Source organism: Thecamonas trahens (genome assembly GCF_000142905.1).
Source record: "Thecamonas trahens ATCC 50062 unplaced genomic scaffold supercont1.27, whole genome shotgun sequence".
NCBI lineage: Eukaryota > Apusomonadida > Apusomonadidae > Thecamonas > Thecamonas trahens.
The window spans coordinates 20494-47094 of NW_013657653.1; the positions used below are offsets into that span (position 1 = coordinate 20494).

The 26601-nt window shown below is 63.9% G+C and overlaps 11 protein-coding genes across 11 annotated transcripts; 6 read left to right on the top strand and 5 right to left on the bottom strand.

Annotated features, from left to right (window-relative positions):
* Positions 1-191: 191 nt before the first annotated feature.
* On the top strand, positions 192-1714 carry AMSG_05721 (serine hydroxymethyltransferase; the record flags this gene model as incomplete). The annotated part of the gene is made up of 2 exons (XM_013901684.1): positions 192-194; positions 281-1714. The coding sequence occupies 2 exons, from the start codon at positions 192-194 to the stop codon at positions 1712-1714; spliced, it is 1437 nt and encodes a 478-aa protein (XP_013757138.1).
* Positions 1715-2409: 695 nt separating this feature from the next.
* On the top strand, positions 2410-4910 carry AMSG_05722 (DNA polymerase epsilon subunit 2; the record flags this gene model as incomplete). The annotated part of the gene is made up of 2 exons (XM_013901685.1): positions 2410-2608; positions 2716-4910. The coding sequence occupies 2 exons, from the start codon at positions 2410-2412 to the stop codon at positions 4815-4817; spliced, it is 2301 nt and encodes a 766-aa protein (XP_013757139.1). The 3' UTR covers positions 4818-4910.
* Positions 4911-5236: 326 nt separating this feature from the next.
* Positions 5237-6285, bottom strand: AMSG_05723 (uncharacterized protein; the record flags this gene model as incomplete). The annotated part of the gene is made up of 2 exons (XM_013901686.1): positions 5237-5251; positions 5290-6285. The coding sequence occupies 2 exons, from the start codon at positions 6283-6285 to the stop codon at positions 5237-5239; spliced, it is 1011 nt and encodes a 336-aa protein (XP_013757140.1).
* An 873-nt stretch (positions 6286-7158) lies between these two features.
* AMSG_05724 (kinesin) lies at positions 7159-11412 on the top strand (the record flags this gene model as incomplete). The annotated part of the gene is made up of 2 exons (XM_013901687.1): positions 7159-7177; positions 7533-11412. 2 exons carry the CDS (start codon positions 7159-7161, stop codon positions 11402-11404), a joined length of 3891 nt encoding a protein of 1296 aa, XP_013757141.1. The 3' UTR covers positions 11405-11412.
* Positions 11413-11458: 46 nt separating this feature from the next.
* Positions 11459-12318, bottom strand: AMSG_05725 (cyclophilin-type peptidylprolyl cis-trans isomerase; the record flags this gene model as incomplete). Its single annotated transcript, XM_013901688.1, has 2 exons — positions 11459-11479; positions 11515-12318. 2 exons carry the CDS (start codon positions 12316-12318, stop codon positions 11459-11461), a joined length of 825 nt encoding a protein of 274 aa, XP_013757142.1.
* Positions 12319-12479: 161 nt separating this feature from the next.
* AMSG_05726 (uncharacterized protein) lies at positions 12480-14621 on the top strand. The gene is made up of 2 exons (XM_013901689.1): positions 12480-14449; positions 14475-14621. The coding sequence occupies exons 1-2, from the start codon at positions 12522-12524 to the stop codon at positions 14518-14520; spliced, it is 1974 nt and encodes a 657-aa protein (XP_013757143.1). The 5' UTR covers positions 12480-12521; the 3' UTR covers positions 14521-14621.
* Positions 14600-16758, bottom strand: AMSG_05727 (ribophorin I; the record flags this gene model as incomplete). The annotated part of the gene is made up of 3 exons (XM_013901690.1): positions 16462-16758; positions 14803-16090; positions 14600-14764 (listed from the first exon to the last, which is right to left on the bottom strand). The coding sequence occupies exons 1-3, from the start codon at positions 16749-16751 to the stop codon at positions 14600-14602; spliced, it is 1743 nt and encodes a 580-aa protein (XP_013757144.1). The 5' UTR covers positions 16752-16758.
* A 1742-nt stretch (positions 16759-18500) lies between these two features.
* Positions 18501-19469, top strand: AMSG_05729 (tRNA (Uridine-2'-O-)-methyltransferase TRM7; the record flags this gene model as incomplete). Its single annotated transcript, XM_013901691.1, has 1 exon — positions 18501-19469. The coding sequence occupies one exon, from the start codon at positions 18501-18503 to the stop codon at positions 19467-19469; it is 969 nt and encodes a 322-aa protein (XP_013757145.1).
* A 31-nt stretch (positions 19470-19500) lies between these two features.
* On the bottom strand, positions 19501-20716 carry AMSG_05730 (uncharacterized protein). Its single transcript, XM_013901692.1, has 2 exons — positions 20351-20716; positions 19501-20258 (listed from the first exon to the last, which is right to left on the bottom strand). Exons 1-2 carry the CDS (start codon positions 20625-20627, stop codon positions 19624-19626), a joined length of 912 nt encoding a protein of 303 aa, XP_013757146.1. The 5' UTR covers positions 20628-20716; the 3' UTR covers positions 19501-19623.
* Positions 20717-21605: 889 nt separating this feature from the next.
* Positions 21606-24668, top strand: AMSG_05731 (uncharacterized protein; the record flags this gene model as incomplete). Its single annotated transcript, XM_013901693.1, has 4 exons — positions 21606-21694; positions 22016-23620; positions 23644-24211; positions 24280-24668. Exons 1-4 carry the CDS (start codon positions 21614-21616, stop codon positions 24666-24668), a joined length of 2643 nt encoding a protein of 880 aa, XP_013757147.1. The 5' UTR covers positions 21606-21613.
* Positions 24509-26316, bottom strand: AMSG_05732 (potassium channel protein; the record flags this gene model as incomplete). The annotated part of the gene is made up of 3 exons (XM_013901694.1): positions 24509-25423; positions 25498-26064; positions 26260-26316. 3 exons carry the CDS (start codon positions 26314-26316, stop codon positions 24674-24676), a joined length of 1374 nt encoding a protein of 457 aa, XP_013757148.1. The 3' UTR covers positions 24509-24673.
* Positions 26317-26601: the final 285 nt, after the last annotated feature.

Sequence of the window (26601 nt, forward strand, 5' to 3'; positions counted from 1 at the left end):
AATCAGCGATTAAGAAAAACAATTTTTTGCTGTCACCCCCCCCCCCCCCCCCCCCCCACCCCCCACCCATTCCTGCGACCAGTCCGTCCGCGTGTGCTCACGTCACCCATCCTCGGTCCATCCTCCGCACTGCTCACACACCACACTCCTCCCCCCCCCTCCCTTCACACACACACCCATCCCAACCCACCATGGTACGCACTACCTCCCCCCCCCCCGCCACCTCCTCATTCATCCTATCTCTCCCTCCACATCCACGTCCACTCATTACCCCAGTTAGTCCACCATTCCGCGCTTTCTTAATGCCTCGCTCGAGGAGGTCGACCCCGAGCTGGCTGCGCTCGTCGAGGCGGAGGCTGTTCGTCAGTGGCGTGGCCTCGAGCTCATCGCATCTGAGAACTTTACCTCCAAGGCCGTGTTTGACTCGCTTGGCTCGTGCCTGACCAACAAGTACTCGGAGGGATATCCCTCGAAGCGGTACTACGGTGGCAACGAGGTCATCGATCAGGTCGAGGAGCTGGCACAAGCTCGGGCCCTTGCTGCATTTGGCCTCGATCCCGAGGAGTGGGGCGTCAACGTGCAGGCGTACTCGGGCTCGCCGGCAAACCTTGCTGTGCAGACCGCGCTCCTCGAGCCGCACGACCGCCTCATGGGCCTGGATCTGCCGTCGGGCGGGCATCTGACCCACGGATTTCGCACTGTCAACAAGAAGATCTCGGCCTCGGCCATCTACTTTGAGTCGCTGCCGTACCGCATCAACCCGGAGACCGGGCTTGTCAACTACGACGAGGTCGACGAGCTCTCGGCCAACTTTATGCCCAAGCTCCTCATCGCTGGCGGCTCGGCCGTCCCGCGCGACTGGGACTACGCCCGCATGCGCGCCGCCGCCGACAAGGTCAAGGCCTACCTCATGACCGACATGGCCCACTATGCCGGCCTCGTCGCCGCGGGCGTCCTTGCCTCACCATTTGAGCACTCGCACGTGGTGACGACCACAACCCACAAGTCGCTCCGTGGCCCGCGCGCTGCCCTCATCTTCTACCGCAAGCGCCCGCGGACCCTGGCCGATGGCTCGCTCGAAGTCGACCCGCGCTCGGTCGGCCTCGAGGCCAAGATCAACTTTGCCGTGTTCCCGGCCCTCCAGGGCGGCCCGCACAACAACGCCATCGGCGCTGTCGCCACCGCTCTCAAGCAGGCCGCCTCGGACGAGTTCAAGGCCTACGGCGTCCAGGTCCAGAAGAACGCTTCTGCCCTTGGCGCCGCCCTCGTTTCCCGCGGCCACACCCTCGTCACCGGCGGGACAGACACCCATCTCGTCCTCTGGGACGTCCGCCCGCACGGCCTCACCGGCTCCAAGCTCGAGAAGCTCTTCGAGGCCGCTTCCATCACCACCAACAAGAATTCCATCTACGGTGACAAGTCTGCCGTCAACCCCGGCGGCATCCGCCTTGGCACCCCCGCCCTCACCTCGCGCGGCATGACTGAGGTCCACATGGAGGCCATCGCTGGCTTCCTTGACCGCGGCGTCGCCATCGCCCTCGACATCCAGGCCAAGTCGGGCAAGAAGCTCGTCGACTTTGTCGCCGCCATCCAATCTTCGGATGCCGTCGTTGCCCTCAAGGCTGACGTCGAGGCTCTCGCCACTCAGTTCCCCATGCCTGGCTTTGAGACCGCCGATATGACCCTCGACGCCCCGGCGGCTGCCTCGGAGTAAACCCCTCGAATGTGCAAACGTGGTGCGACGACGAGAAAACATGATCAGTGAATGAGGACCTCGCCCCACACACACAGACTCTCCCGCGCACGTCACAACCAGAGAACCTCCATCTCCACCCTCCCCCCTCCCACTTCCCACTTCCTCCAAACGACACCGCTTTCTTTCCCTCCCTGTCTCCCCTCTCCATCCATGCCCATCCATCTCTAACCGCTCCCCCTCCCCACTCTCCACTCTCTCCATAATTTTTTCCAACCACCCCCACCCCCACTCTCGCGCCCCTCCCCTCGATCACGACACCCCCGCTCGTCGAAGCCCGCTACCTACGCTCTACATTCCACCCCTCTCCACGACCACAACCGCCACCGCCACCCCCCACCACCCCCTACCGCAAACCCCCACACATCCCTCCCCACGACTGCCTCCCCACCATGGCGCACCTCTCGCTCTTCTCGCAGGACTCGCCCTCGCCCTCGGCTGGCAAGCTGACCCCGGCGGTTGATTCTACGTCCTTTGACGACGACGACGACGAGAGAGCAGCTACCAGTCGGTCGCCATCTGCGCTCTCTTCGCCAAGGACCAACCTCTCGTCACAGACTATGGACATTGCTTCTGACTCGACCTTTAGGTTCTCCTCGCTTGGGAGAGAGTCTTCCCTCTCTCGTGATCCTTCTTCAGATCCTGCTCGCTCCGCCATGGCCTCGGCTCGTCGTCGTCCGGCCACCAAGCGCTCCCGTCGTCTTGGTCGGACCATCGTTGCCGCCTTTAAGCGCCGTGGTCTCCAGCCTGATGTTGGTGCCCTCTCCGTTCTCGAGGCTCTGCTCTGTGATTGCACCCCCGATGAGGTCAAGTCGACCCTCCATGCTGTCATCTCCGGCCTGGAGACAGAAGATCGTACGCTCGTCCCCCGAATCCCCCCTGCCCCGCCTGATCCCCCCGCCCTCTCCCTACTCCACCCCCCCCCCCCCCCTCCCCCTTTCTCTCCTCCGCACGCGGCACAGTCCGATCGTGCGTCCTCAACCGCGAAATCATCGAAAAGGTGGTCGAGGGCATGCAGGCGTCGTCGGTGGTGACGACGGCAGCTGCCATGGCACCGCTCAGGGTCGTCTCGGCGTACGAGTTTCCCCGGCTGGTGTACTCGGCGACACGCGAGACAATGCAGGTCGAGCCGGCCAATGCGAGCAAGGTGATGACCACGCCGCAGGCCAAGGCAGACATCTTCCGCAACCAGTACCGGTCCATCCACTCGCGGGTCCTCCGCAACAAGCTCTTCATGCCGCCGTTCCTCCACCGTGCGTCGTCGACCGCCGCGCCGAGCCAGCACTTTTCTCTCACGGCGATCGACTCGCTCCGCGCCTCGGGCGAGCGCTGCTGCGTCCTCGGCTTGCTTGTCCGCCTCCCGTCAGGCGAGTACGGCCTGGAGGACCTCGTCGGGACCGTGACCATTTCGCTGGCATCGGCCCAGCTGACTTCGGGCATGTTCACCGAGAACACCTTTGTCCTCGCCGAGGGCGTCATGGTCGACTCGGTCTTTGACGTCGAGTACCTCGCCATGCCGCCGCCGGAAAAGGCGCCGGCATCGATGCTTGCCCTCGGCTCGGCCGTCGACCCCTACGGCGGAGCGCTCTCGGCCACCGACGCCGCCCGCGTTGCCGCCGCCCAGGCCGACGACCCGAGCGACCTCATCGTGCTCTCGGATGTGTGGCTCGACAAGCCGGAGACCTACGCCCGCCTCCGTGTTCTCTTTGAGGGCTTTGCCGACCTTGAGCCGGCTGGCTTTGTCTTTATCGGCAACTTTACCTCGGTTCCCTACGCCTCGCTCCGCACCGTGTCCGACAAGCCTGGCGCGCCGCAGCGGTCGCCGCTCGACGTCCTCCGTCACTACTTTGACGCCCTCGCCGAGCTCATTGCTCAGTTCCCGGCGCTCGTCGCCTCGTCACAGTTTGTCTTTGTGCCGGGTGCCGACGATCCGGGCCTCGGCCGTGTCCTCCCGCGCCCGCCGCTCCCACCGGTTGTTCGCGGCAAGCTCAGCGACCTGTCCTGTGTGACCTTTACCACCAACCCGTGCCGCCTCTGGCTCTACTCGCAAGTCATCACCGTCTTTCGCGAGGATCTGGTTAACAAGCTCCGCCGCCACTGCGTCCTCAAGCCGACGACCACAGAGACTAACCTCATGCACGAGCACGTTGTCAAGACCCTCGTCGATCAGGCCCATCTCCTCCCGCTCCCGCTCCACGCCGCCCCGCGCTACTGGCCGCACGCCCACGCTCTCACCAACTACCCGCTGCCTGACGTCCTCGTCCTCGCAGACTCGTACGAGCAGTACAAGTCGGCGTACGAGGAGACCATTGCCTTCAATCCCTCGTCGTTTGGCACAGACTTTTCGTTTGTCGTCTACTCGCCGGCCTCAGCAGACGGCGACTCGAACGTCGAGTTCTCGCGCATCACCTCGATCGTTCCGCCGCCACCCGTCTATCTCTCCGACGACGAGGCCGTTGTCGACGCCGACGCTGAAGAGTCTGCTGCCGCCGCCCGTCTCGCCTCCCACGAAGCTCACGTTCCACCCGCCACCGACGTCTTCTACGGCGGCAACGACGACGATGACGCCTCGCTGACACAGGACCTCATGCCGCTCCCACACAAGGTCACCGCGTCATCGACCTCGCCCGACTTTGAGCTCTCCGCAGACGATCTCCAGCGCGCCGTCCAGATCACACGCACTTCCCAGGCACGCGAGATGTCGCCCGCAGCCTTTGAAGCTTCGCTCCCGCCGCACGCCTCGCTTCGCCTCGCCTCGCAGGACGACTTTGCCGACATCGACGACGACCCGACCCTGGCCCCCGAGCACCCGGCCCTCGTCCTCGCCTCGCCGCAAGTCGCCTCCTCACCCGATCCGCTCAGCGCTTCGCCGCGCCGCAAGCCGCTCGCCCGCCGCGCCCTCGTCGCGCCTGCCACTTCTGTGGCTGGGCATGCCGCCAGTCACGACGACAACGACGACGACCAGACCCTCGCCGGCATGTCGCTCTCCGACTCGGACGATGATGACGATGACGACGCTCCGACCCTGGCCCCGCCGTCAGACATGGCCATTGCTAACCGCTAGACTCGTTGCCGCTTCCAATCGCGTACTCAGAGGGATCAACTTCCGGCCCGTCGACAACAGACGCGATGATAAACGGGGACGTGACCACAAGCGTGCCTTGGGGTGGTTTGCCTATCACCTGCTGACTCTCAGCGTCGACAACAATGGCCACCTTGCGTTGCTGCCACTTGCTCGCCACAGGAAAGTTGGGCAGAAGCTCACCGCCACCACACTCGACTAGCCGCTTCAACCGATCCGCTGTGCGCGGCCTGGCCCAAGTCTCACACGGCCCGACGTAAAACGCCCAGTCGGCAAACAGCGGTCGCTCTCCGCGCTGCCGCCGACTGATGTGATCCATTGGCGAGATATATATGTCTCCGGCCTTGATCTTGACCACATATTCCAATGCGTCCACAACCTTGCCCTCTTCCCTGCACGCTTCAAGCCAGCCGGTGCTCACAATCGGCACTCTGATCGCCAGCGCACAGAAAACCTTCATCTTCTGCGTGGTCCATCCCTCCTCGCCACCCACCACCAGGTGCGTCGTCCGCTCGGGCTCCACCTCCTTCTCGACCTTACCGCCGAGCATCTCGACGATCGCCTTTGCATTTTCAACGGATTCGTTGGATTTGAAGTCAGAAAAGACGACCACCAGCTCCTCAGCCTGCGGCTCGGCGTCGAGGACCTGCCCATTGGTCTGTGGCTCATCGTCGACAGACGCAAGGTTCAGCGTCCGCCGCGACTGCACCGGTTGCGACTGCCACCGCTGTAGCCACTTCCCGAGCGTCTGCCCGCGCAGAATACACTTTGACCACAGCGATCGCGGCGACATGCCGTTGTTGGCCTCGGCCATCGCCGCCGACCACTCGCGGACTCGCCTGCTCTGACCGCTCTCGGCGTCAAGTACATGCCCATTGGCCTGCAAGCTCGCCCTCTTGCTACCGTACATGATCACATCACCGACCCTGGCCTGGCCGGACCGAATGAGCTCCACCAGCCGCGCTGAGACCGGCATCGAGCTCTGCAAGCTGTGTGGAGCTTGTGGCGGGGCCGATATACCGATCGCGCTGCCCGCACCTAACTTGCGTCGCCGCTGCCGCACCAGCATACGTGGCGATGCCTCATATGCTGCGGAAGATGCCGAATACGGGCTCTGGCGATCATCAGTCTCGTCTGCTGGCTTGTCGATGGTTCGCTTCCGCTTGCGGCCGACAGTCGCCCCGCTCGCCGGGCTGCCGCTTGCCGGCATTCGGGTCAAGCCCATGTCAGCTATGCTCGGCACACACGCGACAGCTGGCTTCTCTTTGACAGCCATCAGTTTGGGCGTGACCGAGCTGGTGGCAGGCGATCCCGGTGCCGCGGCCTCTGCATTCGGCACGGCGCGGGCGCCCTCGGCCGAGCCCGGACTGGCGTCAGCACCAGTCACAAGCGCATGCAGCTTGTGAAACAGCTCGAGAGTCTGCGTCAGCACAATGTCCTTGCGCGCCATAACAGATCTCTTTTGCTCATCTTTGATTTGGAAGAGCGGCTCGTTGCAGCGCGGGCAAAACGGATCCACGCCACCGGGCAGCTTCCAGGCATCACGCTGGACACAACCGGAACAGAACGAATGGCCACAGTACACCGTCACCGGGTCGACTAGCAAGTGCTCTCCCTCCTTCAACATGGATGACAAGTTAGCCATACAGTCAGACACAGCCCGTGCTGATGGCGGCGTGCATGGTAGTGACGACGGCTCTCCACTTGCCACTGGTCCTGCGCCGCTTGTGCCGCCTGTGGCCCTTGAGCGCATCGATGATGATGCTGGTGTGGTTGTTGTTGCTGTTGTTGCTGTTGTTGTTGTTGTCGTCGTCGTCGTTGGTGTTGATGATGATGGTGGCCATGCTGGCGCTGCTGCAGCAGACGATGAGGCAGCTGTCCCGTGGCCACCACCGTTTGCTCTTGCACGGCTCGCCGAGCATACCAGACCCGAGCACAGCTTTGGCAGCAACTGTCTCACATACTCCATATCCATCCTCATTTCCACACACAGCCTCTCTCTTCTAATATCCTCCCTCCTCTCACCCCTTATCAACGCCCTGCTCTCCAAACACGCGCCACTGCGCAACCGTAGTCGGTCCGGGCGTTGAGTGGCTGTCGACGTGTGTGCCCCTCTTCGCGACCGAACCGACCGACCGACCGACGACCGACCGACCGACCGACCGACCGACCGACCGACCGACCGACCGACCGACCGATCGACCGACCCATACTCTACAGGCATGACAAGCAGCTACATCGACCGATCATCCATTGAATCCATCCCTCTTCCATCTCATCCCCATCCTCATCCCCATCCCCGATCACCTCCATCCCCATCCCCATGTCCAGCTCCATCTCTTGTCCCTCTTCCCAACGATCACCACCGCAAACACCACCATGATCACGATCACGATCACGATCACGATCACCCTCTCCCTCCCCCCGCCCCCGCCACCTGGTGAGCCGTCACCACCATCCCACTTCAGACAAACATGGACCCACCCCGGCGGCGACGACGCAGCCGGCCATCCTCCCGTGCAGGCCATGAGACTACTTCTGACGGGCGGCCGCCCAAGCCCACCCCACCGCCGACTGCGTCTCCGTCAGGTCGGCGCCAAAACCAAGATTTTGGCGCCAAGCCGGCGGACAAGACAGCCAGGCGGGAGGAACGAGCTGAAAGTAGCCGAGCTGGTGGAGGCGGAGGAGGTGACGCAGCTGGTGCTGGTGGTGCTGAACGTGTCAAGGTTGTTCTTCGTATTCGACCGCTCATCGCCAAGGAAAAGCTAGCGAGCTGCAAGCCATGCGTCCAACTTCCGGCGGGACTGCCGCATGCTGTTGTCCTCGGCTCGGGCAAGGCGGCGAGGGACTTTGACTTTGATTCTGTCCTCCCGCCGACCACCGACCAGGCCCGAGTCTTTGATGCTGCTGTGGCGCCGCTGCTGGATGGTCTCTTTGATGGCATCAACTCGTCCATTCTCGCCTACGGCCAGACTGCCTCGGGCAAGTCGTACACCATGGGCACTCTGCCCGGCGCCTCGGCGGCATCGGATGCCACTCGTGGCATCATTCCGCGAGTCATCGACGCCATCTTTGCCCGCATGGCCGACGAGTCGGTCGACGGCGCCCAGTTCCTCCTCCGCGTCTCTTTCATCGAGATCTACAACGAGACCATCCGCGACCTGCTCAACCCGGAGCTACACGCTGCTGTCGGCGCCACCTTTCTCGACCGCATGCGGGCCAAGGCTGCCCGAAAGAAGACCTCGCTCAAGGTGCGCGAGGATGCAGACGGCGTCGTCACCGTCGTCGGCGCCACCGACCAGATCGTGACCACCCCGGCCGAGCTCACCGCCGCCATCGCCACCGGCACCCTCGCTCGTTCCACAGGCGCCACCGACATGAACGCGGCCTCCAACCGCTCCCACTGCATCATCACCCTCACCCTCGAGCGCCACGCTCCAGGCGCAGACACATACACGGTCGCCAAGCTCAACCTGGTCGATCTCGCCGGCTCGGAGCGCCTCAAGCGGACCCATGCGTCCGGCAAGCGTCTCGCCGAGTCCAAGGCCATCAACAAGGGTCTCCTTGCCCTCGGAAATGTCATCTCCGCCCTCGCCTCCTCAGCTTCCCATCCGCAGCCCTCCGCCCGGACCCAGGTCCACGTCCCCTACCGCTCGTCCAAGCTCACCCGCGTTCTCCAGGACTCGCTCGGTGGCTCGTCGCGAACCGTCATGCTCGCATGTATCTCGCCGGCAGACGTCAACTACGCCGAGTCGCTCAACACCCTCAAGTACGCCTCGCGTGCCCGCGCCATCACCAACCACATCCGCAAGCACGCCCAGCAGGGCTCATCCCACCTCTGCGCCCTCTCCGCAGAAGTCGAGCAGCTCCAGCTCAATCTCGTCAAGCGCGCTCTCATCCGCGACCACACCGGAAACAAGGTCACTGTCGGTGCCCTCCTCGAGGACCGGGCCGCCTCGCTCGCCGACCTTGTCAAGGACGAGTACTACCGCAACCAGATCGCTGCTGCCTCCTCGCTCATCATTTCGTCGTCGATGGCCCTCCGTGCCTCGGTCTCGCGCCCGCCACCCTCGCCTCCTGCTCCGTTGTCTGCCTCTGACGCAGTTGCGCCAGAGCTCCTCGACCGCCTCGCCGCCGCTGATCACGAGCGCGAGCAGTGGCTCGCCTTTGTCTCCCTCCTCCAAGAGCGCGGCCTCCTCGATGCCGAGCTTCGCGCCTTTCTCCAGGACAACGTCCTTGTCCACGTCAAGCCGTTTGCCGCCCCGATCCCCACCCCAACGCTCTTCACCCGGCCAACCACCTCGGCCGGCCCTCGCCGCAGCGCTTCGACCTCGGACTTGGCCACCTCTGCCTCTGCCCACCGCCCGCTCAGCGCGCCGTCCCGTCCGATCGGCTCGGACGGCGGCGTCCTGCCGGCTCACGTTCTGGACGAGCTCGAGGAGGCCCATGCTGCGCTCGCAGACGCCCAGGAGGATCTCGCTCGCGACGAGGAGATATTTGCCGCTAAGACTGCCGAGATTCGTCAGCTCCATGACCTGCTCGCCGCCCTTCAGGCCGAGAATGACGCGCTCCGCTCCGCTGCCCCCGGCCTCACGGTCCCAGCAGCCCGCGAGACCACTCCCGCGCCATCGGGCGACGACCGCAAGCTCGTCGCCGCACTCGGCGTCTCGCCGGCTGTTGGCGCTGACGTCGCTCCGCTCGCCTCGGCCCCGCACCCAGCCCACGGCTCACTCATGGCCCGCATGTTTGCGCAACGGATTGAGGATGCCAACGACAACGTGCTCGTCATCGATGACACGCTGCTTGACGACGACGACTCGGCCATCGCACCGCCACCGGCCGCGCATGCGTCGGCGTCGGCAGACAACGTCGGCCTCCTCCACACCCGCATCGCTGAGCTCGAAGACATGCTCCACCGCCGCGACCACGAACTCGCCGTCGTTGCAGCCGAGCTCGCCGGTGGCGACACCACGGGCTCGCGCTCGATGATGCTCTCCGGCTTGGACGAGTCGGAGCTCCCGCTCGAAGCCGCTGTCGATGACCCGGTCGTTCTCAAGCTCAAGGCCAAGAACGTCAAGCTCACCCGGAGGGTCAAGGAGCTCTCGCGCGAGCTCCATGCCGTGGGGAAGGACCACGCCACTGCGCTTGCCTCGCTTGACGCCGCGCTCTCCAAGGAGAAGCAGACCGTCGCCTCGCTGACCAACAAGCTCGAGACTCAGGCCCGCATGCTCCGCATCAAGTCGGACCAGCTGCACTCGGCCCGCAAAAAGTCGCGCTCGCCGGCCCTCGACGCGTCAACCCTCTCCGTCGCCTCCGAGTCGACCCATGACCCGCTGCCGGCCGCTCCGGCCGTTCCGACGCGCAAGAGCGTCGCGCCAGTCGACGTCCCGGAAGTCATCGTCACCGACGACGAACTCGATGCTGTCGTGGGCCAGCAGAGGAAGCTGACCAAGCTGGAGGCTGCGCTCGCCGAGCGCGAGGCCGACCTCGAGCGCCGCGAGCAGCTCCTCGCGCAGCACGCGTCGGCCCAGGTCAAGGCGCTTCGGTCGTCGCTCAACCTCCGGCGCTCGCTCGACGCTGTCGAGTCCAAGCTCGAAGACGCCGCCGAGGCCGAGGCCGCCGCCGACAACGAGGCCGTGGCTCTTGCCTACCTCGGCAGCCAGGTCGACTCGCTGCTGCTGGAGAAGTCGCAGCTCGAAGCCGCGCTCGACGACGCCGCCGCGGGCGTCACCCCTGAGGCCGTGCTTGTGGCCGAGCTCGAGGACGAGCTCGACGAGCTCGACGCCAAGCTTGCTTTTGTCGACGAGTCCATCGCCGAGACCCAGGACGAGATCAACGCGTCGCGCGCGTCCGACGCCGCCGGCTCGGCCACCTTCCTTGAGGCAACGCTGTCCAAGCTCGCCTCACTCACCTCGCTCGACGCTGCCACAAACCTGCTCAAAACCTACTTTCTCAAGATTGTCGAGCTTAAGGAGGAGGTTTACGTCCTTGACCGCGTCGAGCTCCCCTCGCTCCACCTCCAACTCGACGAGGCTCACGCCCAGCTCGCCGCCGCACACGACACCCTGGCGCTCGCGCGCTCTGACACCGCCGCCAAGCTCGACGCCGCCCACAAGGACACCTACTACTACAAGACGACTAACAAGGAGCTCAAGGCCAAGCTCCGCGAGCTCATGCAGGCCGCCGTCGAGCAGCAGGCTCTGTTCGAGGCCGAGCAGGAGCAGTACGACGCACTTGACGCCGAGGCCCGCCATCTCCGCGCAGAGCTCGACCGGCTGCGTGCGGCCCAAGCTGCGCCCCCGCCCGCCACTACCGTGTCGCCGCCAGTTCGTGCGGCGCCGCGTGCCTCGCTCCGCCCGCTCACCGCAGACGAGATCTCGTTCCGCTCCAACCTCACCGCGCTCTCGTCGTCGATCGGCGGCGCCTTTGGCTACGAAGACGACTCGCTAGAGTCGTCCAAGATGGGCTCGGCCGCTGGCAAGTACTTTGCCTCGACAGCTTCGTTCCTCGACTCGACGGCTCACATCGAGTCTGACGCCGACGTCCCACTCGGTTCGCCGCCTCGGTAAAGTGCCGTCCTTCACACCAGCTGTACCGACGCAATAGCTGCCGTCCGCTCCTCCTCATGCTTCTTGCGAGTATAGCTGTACCCGCCCCACGCCACCGCCCCGGCACCGACCAGCGCAAACGCCACTAGCGTCAGCGTCGACGCTGTCCGCTCCGCCGGCGCCATCGTCGTTGTCTTTCCGCCGCTGCCTGGCGCCGACGACTCGGCCACCACCTCAAAGCTCAACAGGTGCGACATCAGCGGCCGCTCGGCGTCGAGATACGCGTTGCCGCTGGCGTACATGGCGTCCCAATCAAAGTTCTCGCCGTATCCAGCATACAGCGCCTCGAACGGGGCCATGGCCATGTCGAGCGTCGTCCGAGTAGTGTCCGGCCCATCTGCGAGTAGCGCATCGAGCTGAGCCTGGCTCGCCACTGGCGGCTGGACAACGGCAAAGGCGGTAAAGCCAAGGGCATCAAGTCGCGAGTTGTCAGCATAGTTGATGTACATCTCGATGGATCGACAGCAAGTCGAGCTTCGATCCTCCGAGTACTCTGCCCCAAAGGCAATGGTGCCACGAGTGTTCGAGTACGCCACCGAGCCATCGACTTCGTTCGGCAGTTCATCCGCCAGCCACCTTGCCGTCACCTCGGGATTGCCAGGCGTACCCCATTGCGCCACAAATGCCGTACCAGCGGTATCGTTCCGAATGACACGGAAGAACCTCGAGTCATCAAACACGCCGCCCTTGGCCAATGCGTACATGCGGTCAGCTGCAAGCGGTGCCCGCGCCCGCTCAGCCACCACCAAGGCAGCGCCTGTCGACATGCGCATGGAGACCACAAACCTGTCAGGGCCACGAGGTGATGGCGCTCCAGAGATACCCACAACAAGCGCAAGTGCCACAACGAGGCAGACCATGGTCTGCATGGCCATTGCGGGAGGGAGACGGCGAGAGAGAGAGGGGTGTCGCCGTACGTCTTTGTCTCGCCGCGCCGACCGTGATCGTGATCGCGATCAGAATGGCAATACGTGGCATGTGCACGAGTGGCCACACACAGGTAGGGGCAACGCGGGACGGTCCAGCATCTGACGCACGCCAACGCGACGTCCTCTCTCCGGAAACAGGAGAAGATATCATGGACGAGACATGGAAGACCATGCTGGACGAGTCTCTTGACGGAGTCGGGGTGTTGGGCGCCGGGTTGGGCGGAGGTCATGAGCTTGGCGTCCTGAGTTTTGACGACCTTTCTCGCCACCACAGCCTTGATCTTGATCACTCTGCCAGGCTTGATCAAGCCGCTCCGCCAGCCCCGCACCATTCCCCGCACTTTGACTTGGCAGAGGCATGGCTTCCCATGCTTGCTAACGATGACCCGAGCACATTGTTTAGTCTCCCTATGCTTGACACGGAGCCTACCTCGCCGTCGTTGTCGCTCGCTGCCGGTCCACTCCCTCTGCTCTCGCCCACCTTCTCTTCATCCACTCCGGCGTCGTCGCTCTCGCGCTCGGCAGAGTCTTCCGTCTCGCCGTCGTATCCATCGAGTGGCTCGTCCCAGGCATCCGCGTCAGGGCTAGACTCCTCGACCACTACCACTGTCTCGACCTCGAGCTCATCGTCGTCATCGACATCGGCGTCGTCGACATCGTCTTCTGGAGCCTCCAAGGGCAAGGTCGCGTCGAGCGCGTGCGATCGATGCCGGCTTGGCAAGCGCAAGTGCTCCGGAAAGGGAGAGCGCGGCGTGTGTGAGCGCTGCATCCGGCTCGAGGTGGACTGCACATGGGAGTATGTGCCGCGGCGGCGTGGACAGAAGCCCAAGCCGCTGGCGGCCATTCTGGATAGCAAGCGGAAGCGCAAGTATGACGCCGGCGAAGACGGCGATGACAGCAGCAGAGCGTCACGCGCTCTGGTCGAGACCGGCAAGCGGGCGCGGTCGCTCGGCTCTGCACTCGGAAGTGTGGTGAGCGTTGAGTCGTCGCTCCCGGCCTGGCTGGCGCCTCTCGACTATCTTAAGATCTTTGAAGTGCTTCCTTCGCGCCAGCCTGTGGTTGCGGCGCTCCGGCCGCTGCTCCCAGACATGTGCCAGATGCTTGCCGATGGCCCTCCGGGACCGGGCGTTTCTGTTGTGGGTGCGGTGCTTGGCCGGCTGGCGCTGGCGCACGCGGCGCTTGTGCTGGGCGACTCCAACTCGGTGGCGGTGCTCACTGCGCAAGTGCTTGATCGATACGGGGCGATGATGTCTGTCAGCTCTGCCGAGGCTGTGCTCTGTCATGCCATGCTCGCGTTTCTTTCGCTTGACGGGCACAGCGCGCGTGCGCGGATGCACGCGATTCTGGCCCGGACAACAGCCATTCAGGCTGGACTGCTCAACGCCGACGCTGCCGACGGGCCGACGGCGGACCTCACGTTTGTGGCCCTGCTCACAGCCATGGCTGCCGTCTCACGGAGCGGTGGGGCCTGGGACCATCCGCGCGCCAAGGCACACTCGATGCTTGCGCTGGCGTTCTCGCGGGTCCACGCCGCAACCGACGTGGCCATGGTCACACTCCTTGCCCGCGAGTTGGCGCGGTTCAAGTGCCCGGGCGCCGAGGGAGCGATCAAGGTCTACGCCTCGCTCATTGGACTCTGCTCACTGGACCTCTCAATGTGCGCCGAGTGGAACGAGGCGTCTGTGAGCGCCCTGGCGGCGATGGTGAGCTGCGCGCCTTTTGCAGCGGCGGTGACAAACTCTGGCGCGGACTCGCGGGCGCTGGCGGACAGGTGCCTGGCGGCTGTGGACGAGGCCGAGGGCGCGGCCGCGTCGGTCCAGGTCCCCGCCGCGAGCTGCAGCTCCAAGCCAGCGGCGCATCCGTACCTGATGGGAGTGCGGTATGTGGCGCAGGTCGGGCGCGACGGGGACGAAGCCGCAGCGACGGATGCGGCAGGTGAGGCCTTTGCCAAGTCTCTGGGCACGACGCTGCGGTTTCTCGCGTCGCGGGTAGACAACTTTGGCTGCGGCTCGTCGAACACCGAGCTCAAGCTCCTCGCCCTTGCTGCAGCGTTTGTCATGCTCGGCGAGGCGCGCGGGTCTGGGTATGTGGACGGGCTGCAGGACCCACTGGATGCCGCGCTCGCGGCGGTGCCGCGGTCGACGGTAGCGTCGGCGGTGAGAGTCATGCTCTCGCCGGCGTACGCCAAGGCTGCGGCGCGGCAGCCGCGGATGGGATAGGCCATGGTTCAATGAAGAGCGTCGAGAGCCTGCTCGATCTGGGTGGCGAGGCCAAAGTACTCTGTGGAGAGCTCGGTGGAGCGCGAGGCGAGAGCATCGGCCGAGATGGTCGAGGAGAAGAACTCGGCCTGGGCCGTGTCGAGCTTGGTGAAGAGCTTGCGGCGGGCCTCGAGCTTGGCGATGACTGCCGAGAGGTGAGCGGCAGTGGCACCGGTGGCGTGGGAGGCAATGTCCGAGGCCCGGCGGAGGGCGTTCGAAACTCGCGGTCGAGGTTCTTCTTGGCGGCAGCAAAGGTCTTCGAGTCGGACGAGTGGGCCCATGCGGCGAGCGCGTTGTCGAGCTTGGCGAGGGCCGAGGTGGCACGGGCAATGTCTGCGACAAAGGTGGAGGTCTCGGACGCGATGCCGCCCAACGACGGCGAGAGCGAGAGGTCAAGGCGGACGTAGACCATGGCGGCGAGGAAGAGTGCAAACAAGGCGGACATGAGGAGGATGGGCTCCATCAGGATGGCCGTGGCCGAGAGGGCGTACGAGACCTGGAAGACAAGGTCCTGGTCGGTGACGAGGTTGGCGGCCGAGAACTCGGCAACAACGCGGCCCGAGGTGTCGAGGTACGTCTTGCGCGACGAGATGGAGAGCTCGGGCTCGACCGCAAACGGGGTGTGGACGGCGACGTCAGAGGCTCCCTCGGGGAGGACCAGGCGGATGATGGCGTCGGTGACAGGCACGTTCTCAAAGGCGCCAGCCATGTCGACGGTGAGGATGTAGCGGCCCGAGTCGGCGGCGACGCGGAGGTAGGCGGCGAGCGGGAGGTTGTAGCCCATGTAGAACTCGGTCTTCCACCCGCCAAAGAGCGGGAAGCGCGGGCGCATCTCGACCTCAACCTGCTCGCGGAGTGAGCGGAGCGCAGACGTCGAGATGTTGCCGATGACGTCGCGGTAGTAGACGTCGGCGGCGTCGGCGGGGAGGATGGCGGTGACCGAGCGGACCGAGGCGATGCCAGCGGCAGCCGGGTTGCGCTGGTAGTCGTAGCGGGAGAACGAGCCCTTGAGCTTGGCGCCGGTGTGCTCCAGCTTGTACGACTCCTCCACGGCGAGGTTGCCGCCCCAGTGAGAGACCTCAAACTCCTTAACCATCGAGGTGGCGGTGACAAACGGTGCGTTGTTCTCGTAGTGGACCTTCATCTCCGAGACGGTAAACGGCGCCACGTCCGCGTACGGCCCGTACGTCAGCGACGCGCCCGAGAGCGAGGTCGGCTCCTGTGTCGTGTGCGAGACAACGTTCGACGAGGCGAGCTTGACCACCGTCCGCTGCTTCTTGGTCACATACGGCGAGTACACGTAGTGGTTGCCAAAGTAGAGCATAAACTGCCGCTCGGCCTGGGCGATCTCCTTGGGGAACGGCTTGAGTGCACCCACAAAGACAGCCACAACAGTGAGCTTGACAGACTTGCCCTTGCCCAGCGGAGCCTCGAGCGCGACCTCAAACATCTTGGTTCCACTATGCGCATGGTAAGGGGGGGAGAGGTTGGCGGAGGGAGGCAGGGAGCGGGGAGCGGTGACGAGCGGGTGAGGGCAGTGGCGGAAAGTGGTGAGAGCGGGGAAAGAACGAGGAGAGAGAGAAGAAGTGGGAGAGATAGGGAGGATGAGTGGGGGTGGGGAGGTAGCAGGCATGCGGTGTGTGGGTGGGGAGGAAGGGGGGCGAGGAGAGGCAAAAAAATGGCAAGGCGGTGGACCAGGTGCGTGGCGAGAGGGAAGGGAATTGGGGATAGCGGGCGGAGGAGAGAGAGTATCAGGCTGGAAATGGGATGAGAATGTAGGTAAGAGCAAGAGCTATCGAATGATGTGTGTGGAGAAGAAAGAAGTACGTACGTAGGAGCGTCGGAAGGAGTGGAAGTCGAGGTAGTGACGGGCAGGACGTCATCGTTTGGGGTAAAGGCATCCACAAAGGCGAGGAAGGGAGCGTGACCGGCAGGGATAGCCATTGCGTAGGTGGAGACAGAGGAAGAACCAGTGTTCGTAATCTCTACCTCTTGTGTCATACGCACAACAGAGGTGGAAACATCAATCGTGCGCACGGCAGTCTTGTGCACAAGGCTACCAGTCGTCATGCTGGCCAGTGCCAACAGTGCCACTGCGGCAACAACTCCCGTCCACCTCATTCGATCTGACAGACGAGTGTTGCTGCCATTACTGCGCGACCGCTGCCAGTCGCTCACTCTCTCGGCAGCCTGAGCGAAGCGAAGCGGCTGACACCATACTTTGCTAAGAGCTCCGATGACGTCGACACAGTCGGCTCGGGAGCCCACCCGTTCACCCTCTTTGATGACCATGTGCGACAAAGACGACGCGCGCCCTCTGGGCGACCAATCCTTTCTTTGATTTCGTGTGTACGCGAGCCATCGAACGGTGCTCATGTACACGCGGATCACCGTGCCATCAATGGGCACGATGTGCTGACAAAGGTGGTCAGCACAGTAAGTGCGAGGAAAACTCAAGCCGTTCAGCCAGCGAGGCGACCGCCCGGTCGGCAACTGAGAGTGTTGCTTTCCGGCCGGTTCGTGGTCGGTCGCCCGACGCCGCTGGCTGCAGGCCGGAACCGGGCCGGTGTGCCACCCGGCCCACGGCCGGCTACCACGCCGGATCAAGAACGAGTCTAGTCCAGACGATGACCACAAGCAGTTGTCAAAGACACGCGTGGCTTGGTCTTCTTTGGCCGCGGCTGCAATCACACTTATCCATACAGAGCTCTGACATCGGAGCAAAACGCAGTTTAGCACACAGTGGCATACGGCTACGGACCAAAGCCGCCCGATGAGCTGCTACCGTCAGTGCAGTTCAGGTACGCCGAGGGACAGATGTCGTAGCACGCCGTCCCAGGACCCTCGTACTCGCAGCAGTAGTAGCAAGCACAGTCCTGGCAGCCGCTGACAGCCCCAAGGCAGGTCAGGCACGCCATGCCCCAAGTCCCGATGCACTCAGCCGCGCAAAGCGCGATAGCCTTGCCACAGGTGGCCCACGCGTAGTATCCACATCCGCACTCGGATGTGGCGTTCCAACAGTTGCCGAGCAGCTGCGACTCTACAAGGAGCGTTGCCTTGACCCGGCAATCTCGCTCGATCCCAGAGTCGCCGGCGTTCGAACACATCTTGGCCGCCTGCTCGGGCAGCTCGGATGGCACGTACCGCGCAGAGCTCGCTACCGCAAGCAGCGCCATCACGAGAAAAACAGCAGTCACGTTCATCACTGACCTTGCACGCACGCGTGAGAGAGGGAGGAAGGAAATTGCCGAGCGGGAAAATGGGATGTAGCCGCAAACGCCGCGTGCCGTGCGGATCCTCCCGGGGGGAGGGTTGGGGCTAGGGCAAGCTGCAACCAGCAGAAGCCAGACATGCATCATACATATCAGTCGGGCTGTTTCGTCGTACCTAGCTGTTTCACAAAGAGTTTGAGAGGGGTGTGTGGCTCGGGCTCTTGCTTGGAAAGGGGGCGACAAAGGTCAGCAGCTTTACCGAACTCAAAAATCGAAACAGTGCACCTCGGCTAGCCCCCCGCCCACCCAAAGTGCAAAAGAGAGCAACTCCAGGCATCCCTCGTTCTTCTCTTCATCCGCACCCTCTCCCACACACAATCACCTCTTCCGACCCGGCTGCCATGACTGGGCCTAGGCCAGCGAAGCTGCTGCAGCTCCACGGATGTAGCTTTTCTCCTGAAACAGCCCACGAACAAATTTGCGCCGTGGCCAAACCGAGGCGGGCGGCCAGCCGTGGCCAGCCGCAGCCGCCAGACGGCCATCCCGGCTCCTCGAGCCGAGCCGGACGCCAGACGCCAGGCTGCAAGCTCTGCCCTTCAGTCTTCTCACACACCCAACTCTTGAGCGAGTGGAGGGTAGCAAGAACGGTTGGCGAGGTATGGGCAAGGCGTCGCGTGACAAGAGGGACATCTACTACCGCAAGGCCAAGTACGAGGGCTGGCGAGCTCGGTCGGCGTTCAAGCTCATTCAGCTCGATGAGCAGTTTGGCTTTCTCCATGACGCCAAGCGCGTGGTTGATCTCTGTGCTGCGCCGGGCTCATGGTCGCAGGTCCTCTCACACAAGCTCGTCTCGGGCCTCCCGCTCTCGTCGTCGGAGACCAACGTGCTCCGTCGCGAACCGGCAGAGTCATCGGCTGACGCCGATGTCGCCGCAGGCGCTGCTGCCTCGGCTGGCGGCGAGCCGGCCAAGATTGTGGCGGTGGACTTGCAGGACATGGCGCCGCTACCGGGTGTGACCCAACTCAAGGGCGACATTACCAAGCTCACGACTGTGCAGCAGATTCTGGGTCACTTTGAGGGTGAGAAGGCCGACGTGGTGCTCTCAGACGGCGCGCCGGACGTGACCGGCCTTCATGACGTCGACGAGTACCTGCAGGCGCAGCTTCTTCTGGCGGCCCTCAACATCACTACACACCTGCTGCGCCCGGGTGGCACCTTCTGCGCCAAGATCTTCCGCGGCAAGGACACAACGCTGCTGTACTCGCAGCTCAAGGTGTTCTTTCCGGTCGTCACCATTGCCAAGCCCAAGTCGTCGCGCAACTCGTCGATTGAGTCGTTTGTGGTGTGCCAGGGCTACACGCCGCCGGCCAACTACGTCCCGACCATGATGGATCCGCTGCTGGATGCCCCGTATGGCGAGGACAACCCGCTCGATGGGCCGAACCGCATCGTCGTCCCTTTCCTCTCTTGCGGCGACCTCTCGGGCCTCGACTCGGACGTCTCGTACCCGCTCGACTTTGGCCCCGGCAACGACGCCACACCTTACGTCCCGCTTGACCCGGTCCAGCCGCCCATCGAGCCTGCCCACGCGAGCTCAGCCGCCGAGCGAAAGGCGTTCCGCCAGTAGCGCCGCCCAACCCCAACGCGCGCTCGCACTCTTGGCTCGGATCAGTTTAATCCTTTACGGTAGGGCTGCTACAAGAGACACGCCCGCCCACGTGACGAACACGCGGACGATTGAAGGCATTCGCAACTGTCGATACGGACCACTACAGCAAGGGCTAAATCTCGTTGCCGACAGTCACCCAATAATCGCGCAAGTTGTTCTTGCGGCCAAAGATCTCCAGGTAGCGACCGTTCGGGACGAGTTTCTCGACCATCTCGTACATCTCCTCGGGCTTTTGCGACTGGCCGCGGCGCTCGGACCAGATGACGTCCGAGACGACGCCCGACTGCAGGGTCGGTGGATCGGCGCCCTTGCGGCCGACGAGGCACGTCTCCTTGGCGTGCTGCAGGTAGTACCCGTGGCCCTTGGCCATCCGCCGGTTGACTGTCCGCTTGACCCAAACCACGTCGTCGACGTACTCGTAGCCCCACTCTTTGAACAGCTGAAAGGCAAACGAGTAGCGCGCGTTGATGACCCAGATGAAGAGCAGGCCGTTCTCCTGCAGCTTCGGCACCGGAATCCGCATAATGTCCTCGTCGCGGAGCTGCGAGTAGCCGAGCGCCACCCCGCGCGTCGGCGCCGATGTCGCCAGCTGCCACGGCGGGTCCATGACAATGACATCAAACTGAACCTGTGCGCCCAGCGCAGCCCAATCAAACAGCCGCACATCCGCTCGGATCGGCACGCAGTGCTCCGGTGCCTCAAAGCTCTCCCAATCGATCTCATCAAATGACGACTTAAGAAACTCGACTACGCCCCGTCACACACACCCTCTGTAAGTCTTCCCCTTTCCCCACATACACACACCCATCCACAACCATATGCCATCATTGCCATCGTACCCTTGTTCTTGCCCGTGGCCAGCGGAATCCGCTTCTGTGCATTCAGCCGCTTGATGTCACCCTCGATGGCCTCCACCTCCTTCTCTTCCTGAGCCAGCAACCTGGCCAGAGTATCCACATCCAAAGACTTGAGCTCTTCATCTGCCACAAGCATGCTAGCCTCTGGGCCAGCTGTCACCATATCCGTCGTCATCGTCTGACCCGTCGTCATCGTTTCCACCGTTCCCGCTTCCAAGTTCGGCCCAGCTCCGTCCTCGCCTTCTCCTCGACTGGTCATACTCCTCCAGGCAGACGTTGTCCTCGTCCACTCTACCTCGTCTTGGCTCTACCTGCTCTCCTTGTCTCGTCCCTTGTCGTGTCGTGCCGAGTCGAGTGGTGCTTGTCCCCGTCACCGTCGCCGCTATGCTCGAGTTGGTCGGCCTGGCCACACCCGCTCAACCCCACCATCCTCTATCCCTCGGGGGATCGGGGGGATGCAGAAACATGATCGAGCAGCAAGGATTGTAGCCAAAGGTCGAGTCAAGCATGCTATGCATCGAGATTGCCAAAGTATCAAGGACACAGACCTCGTATCCTGTGGGTAGTAGCGGTGACGGCGAAGATCTGTTCCTCTTGATGGTGGTGGTAGAGCCATTTCCACCTCGCTCACCAGCTGGAGAACCATGATCATGGCATGACATGAGGTGTGATATATGATTGTGGTGACGGTTGGGCATGGATCATCCAATCAAGGTGTGTATGTAGTCCTGATCGGCAGACACAGCCCATTCGCCCAATCTCCGCCCAACCGAGCCGACCTCACACCATCAACCACCCCCCCCCTCCCCGCCCCCGTTCACCCCCCTCCCATGATCAATCACAGCCCCATCCCCCATCCCCAGTCCCACCGAACCAAACGGCTCGGCCCACAATAATCGATGATCAGCTAAAGATGTGCTTCTGTGAGAGGGCCGGAGCCATCCGTCGCCGGCCGTCGTCGGTCGGCGCGCGCGCCAAAACGGCACCACTCCACGCCACTCCAACCCACCCACCGCTAGCACCACCCACACCACCCACACCAGGCCACCACAGCCAAAGTCAAGCACTGTAGTGAGGTTATATAGGTTCACCACTTTGCTTGTACCTTGCTTGACGGTGACTACATCCCCACCGCTCTCCCTCCCGGACATGCTGGTTGCTGCCAGCCGACGGGTGGGCCGAGGTGGCGGGAAGGCAGTCGGCGATGACGACCGTCTCTCGCTTGTCCATGCCTCACTTGCTTCTATGAGAGACATTGCAGGCCTCTCGGCCCATGTATCACTTGTCTCGCTCAATCTTCATTCGAATGCCATCACTCGCATCGAGGTACGTTGTCTTGTTCCCCCCTCACCCCCCCCCCCCCCCTCACTGGCGGCCGCAACGTCCCCGGCGTCATCAACCACGACCTTTTTCCCCTGAGACATCCTCCCCTAGCAACGGGTATGCCCTCTTGGCCGCTCTTTCATACGCACACCATCACTGCAGCCATAATGACGTCACTGTATGCTTGAAGCTCATCTCTTGACTCACTGATTACGATATCAACTCCAACCAATGCCGCAAACACGGATCATCTTTCCCGGCATAACCCTCGTCTGCGACCTTTTTTTTCACCTCACAAATACCTCCCCTCGGCACACATCTCAGAATCTCGACGGCCTGGTTAACCTCGTCGAGCTCAACTTGTCGTCGAACCGGCTGGCGTCACTGGATGGTCTCCCGCGGCTGCCGGCTCTTCAGAGCTTGGATGTGGCGGCCAACGAGCTGAGCCACCTCGGCGGCGCGCTGGCCAACGTACCTGCGCTCCGCCGGCTGGTGGCTTCGTACAACTGCATTCGTGACGTCGAGGGTGTGGAGCACCTTGAGGCGCTAGTTGCACTCGACTTGGTGGGCAATGACCTTGCTGATGTGACGGCGCTCACACCACTGGCACACCTGCACTCGCTTCACTCGCTCGCGCTGGCGCGCGGCGATCGCGCCAACCCGGTCTGTTCCGTCGCCCGCTATCGCGCCACTGCGTTTGCCATTGTTCCAGCGCTCATTGCGCTCGACGGCTTTGACGCTGCTGGCCGCGACGCTAGCTTTGTCGACACCGGCGTCATTGCCGACCTCGCCCACGCCGCGACGGTGTCGCGCCGGTCGCCGCCGGCTGCCTCGCCGGCCCGGCGTATCTCGTCGCCAGTTGCCACTACCCAGGCCCCGCGCCCGACTACTCCTGGCGCTCGCCGTCGGCTCTCGCCAACCCCGGCGCCGGCGCCAGTTGCGAGCCCAGACCTCCTCTCGCCGTTGCCGTCGCCGTTCAAGCTCCCCACGCCAGCCATTGATTCAGCGCTGCAGCGCCGGCCTCGCAAGGTCAACCGGGCTGCAGCGGCCCGGACTGCTGCGCGCGCGCCGCTCGGCCGTCGCCGCCGCAATGGCAGGGCTCCCCCTTCGCCAGTCTCTGTGCCCGAGCCGGTCTCGCGCTCGCCGTCACCGCTGGCGTCCAGTCCAGGCGACGACGAGCTGGCCAATCGTGTCGCCGTTCTCGAAGCAGCTCTCGCCCGGCCGGCCTCGCCACAGACACCAACGCCGTCACCACCACCGGCGATGATCGACGCCGCCACCACGCCGCGGACGCCGACGCCGCCTCCTGCACTGCATACGCAGGAGGTCCAGGCGAATCTCCTCTCGCCGTCGGCACTCACCTCACTCCAGACTGCGCTTGACAGCGAAACATCGCGGGCGCTGGCTGCTGAGGCTCAGGTCACACAGTTGGTGGCCCGGGTCGGCGAGCTTGAGCGCGCGGCAGCCGATGCCGACGCCGCCTTGCGCGAGCACACAGTGAGCCAACGCGAGGCCAAAGCCGCCACTGCCGCGCGCGTCGACGATGCTAACACACGCGCCGCGGCAGCGGAAGCCCGCGCTACCGCAGCCGAGGCCTCGGCTACCGAGCTCAAGGCTGCGCTCGCGGCGGCCAATGACCGAGCAGAAGCACAGACTGCGCTCGCGGCGCAGTTGAAGGACGAGCTCCGTAAGGCGGCAGCATCGGTCAAGCGCGGCCGCGCCCGCACCGCTGACCACGACGCAGCGCGGCAAGCCGCCGAGACTCGGCTTGCCGACGCTGAAGCTGAAGTCGCTGCCGCACGCGCTGCCGCCGCCAACGCCGAGGCCCAAATCTCCGCCCTCAAGGCTGCTGCCGCCACTGCCGAAGACCAGATTGCCGCTCTCAAGGCTGCCTTCCGTGAGAGCTCGGCAGGAGCAGCCAAGCTCAAGGTACTCCTCAAAAGTCGCTGGAGAAGGAGGTCCGTGCGTCGTCGCGGGCCGACGCGGTCGACTCGCGCCTTGCGGCGCTCAAGTCCAAGCATGCTGCGCTTGTCAGCAGCCATCACGCAACAGAGCGCGAACGTGCCGAGCTTGGAGCCACCGTCGCACTCTTGCGTGAGCATCTCGCTGCGCAGGAGAAAATGACCGGCATGCTCGACGCCCACTTTGGCGCCGCTGTTGCGGCAGCAGCAGCACGGACCGAGGCTGATCGCCAGCAGCAGCAGCAGCAGCAGCAGCAGCCCCCGCCTCCGCCGCCTCCGCCTCCTCCGCCTCCGCTCCCGCCGCTCCCGCCGCAACAAGTGATCAAGCCTGCCGACGACGCCCTGTATGCGCGGTTGACGGCCGAGAACGCGCGGCTGGCGCGGAGAGTGGAGGAGAGCCAGGCGACGCTCGAGGCGCTGCAGGCCAACCACGCCCAGCTGCAAAGCGCCGAGGCCCAGCTCCGCGGCGAGACAAAGTTTTACAAAGAGCGGGCTGAAGCCTCGGCTGACGCGCTCGCCATCAAGGACAAGATGCTCAACGACCAGCTGGAGAGCCTCCGTGGGCTCAAGGCCAAGCTTGCCGAGGCCACGAGCGCGGCGGCGGCGGCTGAGGCGCTTGAGGGCGAGGCAAGCGACGCCGCCGCGAAGCCCGCCGCCTTGCTGCCGAGCGCGACGAGGCCCAGGCCGAGGTTGCGCGCCTCGAGCGTGCGCTCCGCTACGTCGAGGACGAGGTGGCCAAGCTCAAGGCGTCAATGGACGAGCAGGTGGCGGCGGCCAGAGCCGCTGGCGATGCAGCTGCTGCCGAAGCCGCAGACGCCGCCGCCGCAGAAGTACAGGCTGAGCTGGAGGCCGCGCAGGCGGCGGCCGCCGACGCTGCAGCCGACGCAGCGTGCGCCCGCGAAGCGGTGACCAAGACCGAGCACGAGATGCGGGTCTTGCTCAAGGCGTATGACAAGGAGAAGAAGAAGCGAATCAAGCTGGGCGCGCTTCTCCAGCAGGCTCTCGACGATAGCTAAAAGCACTAAACGCCGGCGCTCTCCACCGAGTCTTCCAATGCGTACGGCTCCAGCGGCGCGGGAGTGACAGTCCGGCTCCGCAGGCTCTCCTCGTGCTCGGCAATAAACCGCTCGCGGACGGTGTTGGCCGAGACCTCCTGAATGAGGGTGAGCGAGTAGGACATGAGGCCAAGCGAGGCGAGCGCAAAGATGATGGTGATGCCGCGGCCGAGCTCGGTGCGTGGAACGAGGTCGCCGTAGCCGACGAGCGAGAGGGTGACTGCGGCGAGGTAGAAGGCATTGACCCAGGAGAAGCCCTCGATCCACATGAGCGCCACCGCGAGGGTGATGTACATAAAGGCGGCCACAGTGCCGGTGATCTGGAACTCGCGGACCCAGTTGTGCTGGTCCGGCGCGAGCGCCGACTGGACAAACGCCGATGTGGGGAAGACGTTGAGCGAGGACGAGAGCGGCGAGAGGATGTTGCGGAAGAAGACCGAGGGTCTGCGCGACGGCGAGCGCGGCGCAGCAGCGGCGACGAGCGCAGTGAGCGGCGCAGCAGCGGCGTCGCTGCCATCGTCACTCGCAAACGGCAAGCCGTCGAGCGCCTCCATGCTCGAGTCTGCCGAGTCGAGCTCGTCGACGACCCGGCCTCGGACGACGGAAAAGTCGAGCTCGCGCTCGGCAGGCTCAGGCTCCGACTCGGGCGAGATGTCAGCCGACGACGGCCATGAGACCGGGCCAAGTGGGGCTGGGTCGAGGACAGCGGTGGGCGGCTCGCCGCGCGGCGAGAGGCCGAGCATGGCGTCGCGGGCCGAAAAGCGGCGGCGGTGGAGCGGATAGCGGCGACGGCGCCGATGAGCGAGAGCACGTAGCCGACCATGAGCATCGAGATAGAGACAAAGGCGAGCGAGATAAACTCGGAGGCAGGGGCCGACGGCGCAAGGTCGCCGTAGCCGAGCGTGGTCACCGTCTCTGCACAGAAGAACATCGAATCGAGGATCGACCACCGCTCGACTATGCAGAAGAAGACGACAGCAGTGACGTAGGTGCCGAAGAAAATGGCCAGGGCTCGCCGCAAGTGGCGGAGCTGGAACTGCGAGCGCGATTCATCGGCAGTGGCGGCGTCGGCGAGCGGCGACGAAACAAAGCGAGCCTTGAGCGAGCGCGAGAGGACTCGTTGGCCTGCGGCGAGGGTAAAGGAGAGCAGAGCGAGGCCAGCAAAGCCATAGACTACCAAGAGCATGCGCGCCCATGGGGTAGCGACAGCGATGGTGCCATAGCCGATGGCACAGAGGGTGGTGAGGGTGAAGAAGAGCGAGTGGGTCAGCGGCCAGCCCTCGATGAGGCCAAAGACCAACGATCCGACCAGCCAGTAGACCATAAAGTACAAGCCATTGATGACAAGCTTCTTTGTCTCCAACGAAGCACGGTCCCAAGCCAGAGCCAATCTCTCCGGCACGAGAGAGGTCCATAGCGTGGAGGGCGGACGAGGAGTTGGTCTCGCCACGACACCGGTCCTCACCGAGAGCAATGAAGATCTCACGGAAGAGTCTGAGATACGCAACGAGTAACCAACCGCCAAGATGGAAGCCAATATATATGGAATGACCAAGATCTTGCCCAGAGTACTGGTGACGACGACATCGCCAAAGCCCGTAGTGGTCATGGTAGCATACGCGAAGTACAGTCCCGTGTCCAGACTCCAACCCTCCACACCAGCAAAGACCAATCCTCCTCCAAAGAACAGTCCACAGAGAAGACATGCATCACTCACACATTCTCTTCCTCTCATACTTTCCACCACTCTCCGTCACAAAGTCGTGTGCCTATCCCTGTCCCTGTCCCCGTCACCGTCACAACTCATCCTCGCCGCTTTCGGCTTGACCTGATCATCATCACATTCCCAGATTGATGGCATCGTCTCGCAGGTTGAGGGCATGGGAGGTTGACG